Here is an 11,347-nt window from a genome sequence, read left to right as displayed (position 1 = left end):
CAAAGAAAATGGTCAGGTGATGGTCAGAGAGAGGGAACTCAGCAACGGAGAGAGCAGTGGTTGGTGATGGAGTGAGAAGACAATAGGTGTGAGGAACTTGTCAGACTGTGAACTTGCACAGTGTTGAGCTTAGCCAAACTGGGACAGGGTACCCTTGATTAATGAGGAGATCTCCTTTCCCCCCTTGTCACACAGGTTTCAAAGCAGTGGCCCCACAGCAATTAACTTCTGCAGGTGTATTTGCCAACTTTGTCACGAAGCTCTTTGGTTTTGACCCCATAAATGATAGGGTTGAGCATGGGAGGAACAAGAAGATAGAGGTTGTTTAAGATGATGTGAATGTGGGGAGCAATGCCCTTACCAAACCGGTGTGTCAGGTTGGAGAAGAGACCGGGAAGATAATACATCAGCATCACAAAGATGTGGGCTATGCAAGTGTTGAAGGCTTTTTGGTGGGCTTTCTTGGAGGAGATTCCGAGGACGGCCCTGATGATTAGACCATAGGACAGGGCAATGAGTGTCAGGTCTAACCCGATGACTAGAAACGTTATCACCAAGCCATACATCTTGTTGACTGTGATGTCCCCACATGACATCTTTGCCACAGCCATGTGCTCACAGTACGTGTTGGGGATAATGCGCTTTGCACAGAATGGCAGTCTGCTCAGGAGCAGGGGCATGGGCAGAGTGAAGAGAACAGCTTTTATCAAACCCACTAACCCTAGCTTTGCTATTTGTGCGTTGGTGAGTATTGTGGAGTATCTCAGAGGGCTACATATGGCAACATAGCGATCAAAGGCCATTATTACGAGGATGGCTGACTGCATAATAGAAACTGTGTGAAGGAAGAACATCTGGGTGAGGCAGCCACCCACAGTAATGCCATTCAAACTGAACCAAAATAAGCACAGTGCCTTAGGCACGACAAAGGTAGACATGGCAATGTCTGTGAGCGCCAGCATGCAGATCAGCAGGTACATTGGCTTGTGCAAGGTCTGCTCTTTGCCTACAACAAACAGAAGCATGAAATTTCCCAGAAGGCCGATTATGTAGGATATAGAGAAAGGGATGGAAATCCATTCATGGGCAGACTCCAGGCCAGAGATGCCTGTTAGGATGAAAGTTCGAGGGTCAGAGGGGGTGAGGTTGACACCTGCCATGAGTTGTTCGATGGGTCTAACGGGCTCAGAAATACTCAAGGCATCTGTGAAGGGAGAGAAGCATAGAGAGGTGGGTTACATGCTTTATAGGAAATAGAACAGTAAATATTTTATAGTTATTACACATCTAGAAAGCTAATTGAGCCAGGTGAATGGGCAGCATGATGGCACATGAACTTTGATGTCAATAACTGCAATGTGTGTTTCCACTGGAGGGAAAAAGTTGAACTTCTCAAACATGTAAAAATGTTCTAATTTAACTGTATGAACTCAGGACAGGGATCTGGGTGTCATGGTACACAGCTCTGTGAAAGCATGGACAAAAACTGAGCAAAACATTGGGATCCAGGAGGAGGAGGATGGGAAATCCTAAAGGAAATACAATGCCTTGGAAAAAGTCAGCAATGTCTCACCCTCCTATGGACTCCTCTGTGTAGTACTGGGCACCCTTCTCACACAGGATATTGCAGATCTAGAGAGGTTCATGCAAGGTCAGTGATCTATGATCTGGTGAAAATGTCATGCAAAGAGTGACTGAAAAGAGTGGGATTGTTACCTTAGAAAGGAGATGAATAGCAGAGGACATGAAAAAATCTTTAAAATACTGACTGGTGTTAAGGAAAAGTTAGCACATGTGACTCCATTTTGGTTTGGGGCCCACCATTGTTTAAATGCCAGCACATCATACACCAGGAGGAGTGATCCTTAGATACTGAATCCCTGTGAAAATCCTCCTCCTTGTCTCCAGCCTGCCTTGATTCCCAGTATCTGGTTTTTGACAGTCTCTAACTCCCTGTCTCTTGGCCTTGATGTGAGGCCTCCCATCCTGATAATAAAAGTTACTGATGCATGGCTTTAGGACCATGCTGTGTAATTAACATACTGGTATAGCATGAGGAATGCACCAAGCAGGGATAGGTGGTAGATAAGAAAAGGGTTTGTTTATTGGCTAAGGTTTCCGATGCACGAGGGCAACATGCTTTGCTAAAAGGTATATAACCTTTGTATAATTTGCATTCAGGGTCCCGTCCTGGCTAGCAGGGGGGCACCACGCTCGAGCGTAATAAACTTAGTGTCTTTTGGGAACTCTGCAGTTGTGGACTTTATTTCTGTGCCTCAGCCTAGATTCGAACTGTGCGTGACCTATCAGGTATAATTCGCAGCATTGGTGTGCGTGTCCTATCAGGTATAATTCGTAGCACTTGCGTGCGTGTCCTACCAGGTGTAATTCGTAGCACTTGTGTGCGTGTCCTACCAGGTATAATTCGCAGCAGTTGTGTGCGTGTCCTACAAGGTGTAATTCGCAGCAGTTGTGTGCGTGTCCTACAAGGTGTAATTCGTAACACTGGTGGAAAGATAGTTCAGTCCATGAGGTCAGCTAGAGACAGGAAGGTTTTGGACATCTACATAAAAAGTGAGATTATCTGCTCACAACAGTTACAGCTAAATAAATATTTTGAAAAGTCAATATGTCCACGTATTTCAGGACTCAAGCTAATCTCTAACTCTTATTCATTTGGGTGACACCCTCATGAGGATCAAGTCACACATCTATTGGTGGGTTTTTTACACCTTCTTCTGCAGCACCTGGACAGGTCTGATATACAATGCATTTCCTATGTTGGAAAGAAACCAAGTTTCTCCAATGGAAGCAGACATTATCATGCTGGGCTATGACTTTGTGCTCAGCAGACTGGGCATGAAGAGCAAAAGGTTCTTGGTATTTAAGAATACAGGGCTGCACCTCTGTTACTTCCTTTGTTCTTTCTTGAGAGACACTTTCTTGCAGGAACCCGGCTTTGTCTGACAAGTGTGAACACAGACACATGCCAGCAACTCAGCTGCTCACCATGCTCATGCCTGAATATCGATGAAATTTGGAGATGATATAAAAATAAAAATAATGATTTGACCCCATAAAATCTCCACACTGAGGAATGAATTAACAACTCTTAACATTAATGACTTACAGAGTTGGCTAGAAATGGTCCCAGAGCATCTGGGGTTTAATGTTCATCTCCCAGTGGCCCACTGTTTCAGGCTGCCACCATTGGCTACTGCATGTAGCAGCTGTATTTATCTAGGCCGTCACATGTCCCAGAGTTCCTGCTCTCGTTATATAATGTTCATAGTCCTCAGTTTCTGAGTTCTTCCTGTGTAGCAACCCTGGAAGCGCCACGCAGTGTGTATGGTTTTAACAAGAGAAGCTTGCACAGGTGTCTTTACATTTGCCGCTCATGTGTGAGATTTCTCACCGGTGAGACACAGTCACTAATTACTCCCCAACCAAGGGAGCAGGTGTGATGGGAGGCACCTCACACCCTGCATAGGAAGAGCTGTGGGGAGAGTGGGATGGCTCGGAGGTTGTGGGAGCCAAGCATGACTGAGCAGCATGGAGGAGATACTGGTGACCAGCGTGCTTTTGGAATCGGGGCAGCCTGGGATGGGGAAAGAAAGTTCAGACAAAGGAGTCAGAGTGTGTTGAGATATTTAAGCAGCTGAGAAGCCAAGTATGACAGGTTCTTTCTGGGGTGACACCTAGAACTGGAGAACCACCGAGCCCAATGACTCACCAGCCTGGACTCCCTCTCTCATTGTGCTTCTGGGACAAGGTGCAGACCAACTCCTGGTCCTGCACCTCCACCAGCATTCACACCGGCAGGGACACACCCAGCTGCAATTACATGCAGGCTTTCTGACCAGCCACTGCATGAACCAATAATAAAGAGGATACGGCCAAAACAACCATCAGCTCCCTAGCCTACAACCCCAAACTTGTACTTTCCTGCCCTGGTCCAAACTCCATCCAGTATGAATTTGTTACCTGGTTCACCCCTCCCTCAATATGGAGAGGAGAGTGCATACTTCTGGTAACCAAGCTGAGATGTTTCCCCCAGACACTTCACTTAATGGCATAAATTTGGTTCTCACACCAGTTTGTGGTAAAAAGTAGAGACATCCCAAGATGGAGTCCAGAGTTATGTGGCCTGATCACATGCTCTTGTAGATACAAAACCTCCATTACTTAATGACTGTCTGGAACATTCCCAGAAAGGCTCACAGGGTTGGAGATACGTTTTCCTGAGGCCTACTGTTTTCCCGAATGCCTTGTTGTCCTGAATAGGCCCTTCCCAACCAGCTAACTAGAATGAAATAATATTGCCTAGTAGGCTGTCCTCAGGTCAAACTACATTTTAAATACGGATAGGTAGTCAGTGTTCATAACTTCTGTCATCAATATAAAGGTAAGGGTGACCACCTTTCTGTGTACAGTGCTATAAAATCCCACCTGGCCAGAGGCAAAGTCCTTTTACCAGTAAAGGGTTAAGAAGCTCAGGTAACCTGGCTGGCACCTGACCCAAAATGACCAATGAGGGGACAAGTTAACTTTCAAATCTGGAGGGGGGGAAAGGCTTTTGTCTGTCTGTGTGAAACCTTTGCCGAGAACAGATCAAGGATGCAAGCCCTCCAACACCTGTAAAGTTAGTAAGTAATCTAGCTAGAAAGTGCATTAGGTTTTCTTTGTTTTGGCTTGTAAATTCACTGTGCTGAAGGAAATGTGGATTCCTGTTTTTGTTTCTTTTTGTAACTTAGGGTTTTGCCTAGAGGGATTCTCTATGGTTTGAATCTGACTGCCTGTGAGATTATCTTCCCTTCTGATTTTACAGAGTTGTTCTCGTATCTCTTTTTTTCTTCTAATAAAGTTCTGTTTTTAAAAATCTAAGGCTGGTTTGTGCTCATCTTGTTTATTCTCAAGCCTCCCCAGGAAAGGGGGTGTAAGGGCTTGGGGGGATATTTTGTGGGAAGACGTCTCCAAGTGGTCTCTTCCCTGATTCTTTGTTTAATCGCTTGGTATTGGCAGCGTACCAGGTTTTAACCTAAGCTGGTAGAAATAAGCTTAGGGGGTCTTTCATGCTGGTCCCCACATCTGTATCCTCGAGTTCAGAGTGGGGAAGGAACCCTGACAACTTCAGATACAAAAATGATACCTGCATAGAAATATGATAATCATATTCATAAAAATCATAACTTTTCCAATCACATCTTACATGACCCATCTTGCGTAAAATATATCATAATTATGCTATAATCATACCATAATAATATCACTTCTAAAAGTCGGGGGTGCAGTGTTATACAGAGATCAATGGCTCTTTCCACAGGTGAAATACCTGAAGTTACATAACAAAAATTACAACAATTGGAAACAAACTGATTAAAGGTTGTGACACCCACACTGCAATTCTGTGGCGTGCTAGGGCAAAGAGACCCTGAGACCTCCTAAACAAACTCAGGGCCAGGAAAGGTCCCAGCACTGGCTGTGTACTCAAAATCGCAATAGTACAGGCGACTCCACACTCTCAACACGAAGCACTCCCTGCTTGACCATGTACATCCTGTTCTCTGCCCCACATCTCCCAGTGCTGGCCACTTGTCGATATAGGTTCCCCACCCCCACAACTTCCAGACCTGCCACACCGTGAGACCCCTCACCCAGGACCAAAAGAAGGTGCCAGACCCCACAGCAACAGCTCACAGAAATATCTCCTCCAACTAGGTTAAATTCAGTGGCTGCCTGCCCAGGGAAAAGGGGGAGATCAGCCTGAACTGCCTTTCTGGGGGCCAAGGGCACCCCAGCAGCAGCTCAGCCTGTGCAGGGAAGGAGAGAGGGACGGACCTGGTGGGAGGGAGAGAGGACGTGGAGACTAAAAGGAGCCAGCATGAGTGACTCTGCCTCAAAGAACACAAAGCTTTAACATATTGCAGCCTGCTAGAAAACCAGACACCCCTTCCTGAGGCGGCTTCTCTGTGTTGGCAATTGTGCACAGTGTGAGGAGGCTGTAAAGGGATTGCTCACGAGAGGAGGGATGGTCCGGATGTGGGATGGTGTCATGACAATCTGCTACAGTGTTGCCAACAATATGTTACAGTCTGAGATACCCTCCTGCCCCAGGAGTCCTCCTTACCCCTCTTTGGTCTGTGCATTAGGCAGGATTTGCATTCTCTATATCGCCTGATTTCAGGACTCCGCGTCACTGTGATCTGGATATTGCATTTCCTGCTGGCCCACCCCCCCACACAATGTGCGTTCCTGGACCTCCCCAGGTGATATTTCCATGACTGCCTCACAGCCAGAGACATGCTTAAATTATTACTGTATTTTTGGGCATCTCATTCTCTGCTGAATCGGAGACGCGATGGCAGAGAGAGAGCAAATCTGTCTCTCCATAGAAAAAACTGTTATCCTAATTGCTTTGAACCTCTAAGCCTGTGAGTTTGAGATTTCAACAACTCTTCTCTCCTGTCAGTTCTTTTTTGCTCCAGATGAGCTCACCCATCCTTAGTAGCCATGAGACCACTCCAGCTGAAGTCACTGGAGTCTCATGGTTGGAGTAAATCAGGCCATTTAATTTTGTCCCTACATGTTGATTTAGGGTGAACTCCTGGGCATGTTTTGAGTTTTGCCATTGGGACCAGATTCACCCTTAGTGTTTAACTTTCAGCTCTCACCTGTAAAAATCACGGTTCCGGGTCCTGCTACAGATAATGCTGAGTCTGAGGTAAAGACCCAGTTTATGTCCCGTTCTGAGACCGGGTATGAAAGATGGGGATTCCAAAGCACATGAGCCCTGATTTTGCTCTCTGGAGTGGCCACTCAAGGCAGAATGGGAGAGCAGAATCTGACCACTTTGCAACCCATTCTTGTTGTGAACCCTCTGGTAACACAGATACCCGCTGCAGAGGCTTTGGCTGCACTACCTAACAGTGCAGTGAAGTTACTGAATTGGAAAAGTTGAGTGAACCAGAGGGAAAACCACACAGCCCCAAAAAGGAAACTACTGAGACAGACAGAAAGACACAGTAAGAGACAAGGAACTGATCTGAAAAGCAAATATTTGGCTAAACTATTTCCAATAGATTTGTATTTGCAATTTTACCAGGTAAATTTCTTGGTGTTTCTGACAATATTGAATAGTTCAAGTCTCTGTGCTGGTGAATTCCTGCCCAAACAGTTCTTGATTTGAACCCTGGAAGCCTTCCTGAGCCCTTAGCACTAACTTTAATGCAGAAACAGGCAACTCACCAAAATCCTGCTCAGCCAAGAGAGGAAAGCTCCTTACTGCAACATTAAGGCAGAGCCCTGAGAATCAGTGTATGAATCTCACCTCCGACACTCAATGTGCTAGACAGCAACCTTTATGATCACCCTGTCCAGTCCCTGTGGACTCTCAGTTTGGGAAGCATTTGCTAACAATTCCCTCCGATCCTTGAGCAGCAGGAAAGGCAGAAAATAGACTCTGGAGATCTGCAGCTTGAGAACCTCTCCCTGGAGTGAACAAATGATTTGCCGGTACCTGGGGCTCAGATTGTCAGGGCTATCTGAGTCTTGCAGACTGTTCAGCCAAGAAATTGGTGATGGCTTTTTTTTTCCCTGTGTGTAACATAGTGCTATCTGCACTATGCAGTTGTAACATCCATTTTATTAGCCTCTGAAAATTCACTGCACCCTGTGAAGGTCAAATGACTTGATCCTGAATTGGTGCAAGCCAAGGGGTGTGACAAAGGCTTTGTTCTCACAGAATTCTGGCATGAAAGGTATTTGCCAGTATCTATTTGTGAGGTCGAAAGTGTATATATATCTTGTGTCAGAACTAGTACCATGGGGCTTCTCGACTTACTCTGTGATTTCTTCAACACTCCCAGGGCCAAAATGATCTGGAGTTCCTTTCACATGATATCCCTTTGTCACGGAGTCATGGGGGTGATGCTCTGGGACTACTCCATATGAAGCCAGCCAGGACTCTGGTTTGGCATGCCTCCTGTCTCTGAGCATACTGCCACCAGGGCAAGATGCTTACACAGCTTCTACCTTCAAGGGTCTGTCCTCAGAGCAGGCAGCATCCCCATCCCACACTGTGTGCTTCCCACAGCAAGTCTGTCTGGACGGTACTCCTGGGGAAGCCAGAGGGCTCTGCACCCCAACTCTGCAATCTGCTGTGACTCTCAGCCCGACAGTAAAAGAGAAGGGTTTATTAGTCGACAGGGACATAGCATAGAAAAGATCTTGTTAGTACAGAAAACAGGAACATTCAATAACGTCCACCTTGTGGGGAGGGGTTCCCAGAGCCAGGACTCTGGTCCATCCGCTGTGCCTCAAGCCAGCCTAGAGTGACCCACTTTCAGCTGCCTGGACCCTGCCCTACCCGTTGCTCCTCCTCTGGCCTTTGTGTCCCTTCCTGAGCAAAGAGTCATCTGGTTGTCACCTGGTTGAATTCCCCTGCTGGGTCTCAGGTTAAGTAGGGCACTGGCCATAGTACATGTTCAGGCAGCCTCACCTGCCCCAGACGGTCTCAGCCAACCTCACACATGCTTATTCCCACCACCTAGGTATTGGTGCAGCACATAGGGAAACTGAGGCACAAACGGTCTTCATGGAAAACAGTAAGACTCACCTAGGCTGAACAGCAAGACTCACATAGGCTCACATACAACATAACGAGAAAATCCCCACTTCATCACACCCACATTTTACAAGGGAACAGCCATAAAGTTTGCCTGAGAAGTTGCCTTGGGGCCATTTCTGTATGGTGGTATTTTAGGTAGGTTTGTGCCCTGCTGGGGCGAGAACCCAGTCTTAAAGTAATCAAAGAACTGCTACATCTGGATCTTTTGTCTGGGATACAGACCTCCCCCATACTTGTGTCACAAGTGCCTGGGGGACTAGTTTGGTGTCTGGAGGGTATGAGTCTGATGTGTTTTACCCCCCCGGGGTGCAGTCTGGAAGCTGTGGGAACTGCACCACCCCTCTACCCATCCAGCGGGGCTGGCCCTTTTTCACATTGCTTTGCTGGTGATTCAGCCTCTCCAGGCCCTATTATCACCCAACACGACAGCAGATGGCGCCACACAGCCAAACAGAGATGAAGCCGCTCAAGTAGAAACAACAGACAGAAGCCAAGTTCTCATATCCACAGGCTCACATCTCCCACTGGAGTATAAATCCAAAATTATACAGTCTTGCACTGCACAGGGATCTGTACAATGTAAGTTCATTAGCGTTTGCCCTCTTCTCGATGTAGGAAGGATAGGTGTGTTAACCAAACTGAGATTTTCCACAGACACTTCACTCAAGGGCACACTGGTTTAGTAATCAAAATCAAGTTTCACTACAGAAACAAAGTGATTATGATACCAATTAGATTGAAGAAGGGTAGCTACAAATAAACAAATAGCAAATAAAACCACAAACTAAATCAAACATACTAAGTAGATTGGATATGAATTAGCAATTTCTCACCCTGGCTCGTGATACAAGCCAACAACTCATATTTTTCCAGTGACACATGAAAAGAGATATCTTGTGCAAAATGTATCATATATTTCATAATACTATTATTATCATACAACTCTGAAGAATATAGGGATCAGTGTCACAATGAGGTTACGGGGAGGATCTCCTCCTAGGCTTTTAAAAGATTCAAATGAAAGAAATAAAGTGCATTAGAAAACATAATTCCAACTATAAATACCAAATGATGGGGGTCTATATTAGTTGTTACCATTCAAGAAAGAGAACTTACAGTCATCATAGAAGACATCTGCTCAATGTGCAGCAGCAGTAAAAGAAAAAAAAAAACTAAGAGAATAGCAGGAACTATTAGGAACTTGAGAGTCAAGAAGTCAGAAAATAACAAATGCCACTATATAAATCCAAAACCATGGATACTGTGTGCAATTCTGGTCACGTCATCTCAAAACAGACATATTAGAAATGGAAAAGAAGAGCAGTAAAAATTATTAGGGTTATGAAACAGCTTCCATCTGCGGAGAGATTAAAAAGAATAGTAATTTTCTTCTCAGAAATGAGACAACTAAGAGGGGGATAAAATAGAGACCTACAAAATTCTGAATATGGAAGTCTAGTTTACTCCTTCAAATAACACAAGAAGCAGGGGTCACTCAGGAAGTTAATAGGCTTCAGGTTTAAAAGAAAGAAATGGAAGTAATACAAACAGTAGATGTTGTGAAGGCCAAAAGTATGTAACCCTTCTGAACGTCAGGGTTGGAAGCATCAAAGGCTGGGTTCAGCATGCAGGGATTCCTTTTCAATAACACAATGCAAAACAAGCTCGAGCCCCCACCCAGTAACCTGGGACAATTACACACCACCCTCCTAGGCACCTCTAAGAGGCAATACTTCCCCCCTCGGAAGCACAGAGTCTGAGTGTAGGAAAAAAAACCCTTTCAATAAAAGGAGGGAAACAATGCAGCATTATTTTGGAGAAACACCACAAACAGGATTCATAATCATAAATCATGAGCGAAGAAGTCCATCAGCCCAAAAGTCCCATTGCTTGTCCTTTCCCTGCACCTTACTCACGGTTGCTGTCCTTCGATGATGCAGACTCAGAGTTCAGAGGTGCATCCACAGAGTTCACCTCCCAACCTGGGCGAAAGTGCGGGGGATAAGGAGACACCGTGCAACCTCCACTGCCCGGGCACTTACTCACTGCCCCAATGCCCACAGGCCATGCCCCTCCACCAGACACCCCTCAGGTTGCACCCCTCCACCAGCTGGCCTGCTTGCCACACCAAGATTTTTTTTTCTCCTGCTATAATAGCCCACCTTAATTGATTAGTCCCATTAGAGTTGGTATGGCAACCCCCATTTTTTCATCTTCTCTGTATATATATATATATATATATATATATATATATATATATATATCTTCCTACTGTATTTTCCACTGCATGCATCTGGTGAAGTGGGTTTTAGCCCACAAAAGTTTATGCCCAAATACATTTGCTAGTCTCTATGGTGTGTGACAAAGCTCTGTCCTTGCCTCTGTGGGTCCCATGTTTCCTGGCGGATTTCGCTAGCCTCAGAGGCTCACCGTGATCCTGCACGTAACCCTTCTCTCTCTAGAGACAAGGGTCACAGTCTACTGAGCCATTTTCATCATAAACCAGCGAGGGAGGTGAGGAGAAGTTATCCTTCCTTGCACAGTCTCTGTTGTCTCCCAGTCTCAATGATTAATTAGGGGGCAAAGGTGAGGGGGCGGAGCCCGGGCCCACCCTCTAGTCCGGGCTCCAGCCCAGGGACCCTAATAGTATCAACTATGGTAGCTGACCTTTTAGAAACATGACATGTACAATTCCCTGGGCTACTTCCCCCACAGCAGCCC

The 11,347-nt window shown here is 45.8% G+C and overlaps 1 protein-coding gene across 1 annotated transcript; it reads right to left on the bottom strand.

The window, feature by feature from the left end:
- Window positions 1–221: 221 nt before the first annotated feature.
- Window positions 222–1,160, bottom strand: LOC141977796 (olfactory receptor 52D1-like). Its single transcript, XM_074939525.1, has one exon. The coding sequence runs from the start codon at window positions 1,158–1,160 to the stop codon at window positions 222–224; it is 939 nt and encodes a 312-aa protein (XP_074795626.1).
- Between the last annotated feature and the right edge of the window lie 10,187 nt (window positions 1,161–11,347).

This window comes from Natator depressus, chromosome 1 (assembly GCF_965152275.1).
Source record: "Natator depressus isolate rNatDep1 chromosome 1, rNatDep2.hap1, whole genome shotgun sequence".
NCBI classification, from domain to species: Eukaryota; Metazoa; Chordata; order Testudines; family Cheloniidae; genus Natator; species Natator depressus.
This window is presented reverse-complemented; position numbering and strand designations above follow the sequence as displayed.

Excerpts from the sequence above, each read along its gene's own strand:
- LOC141977796 (XM_074939525.1), bottom strand. The coding sequence starts at position 1,160 with ATGGCAGGTGTCAACCTCACCCCCTCTGACCCTCGAACTTTCATCCTA.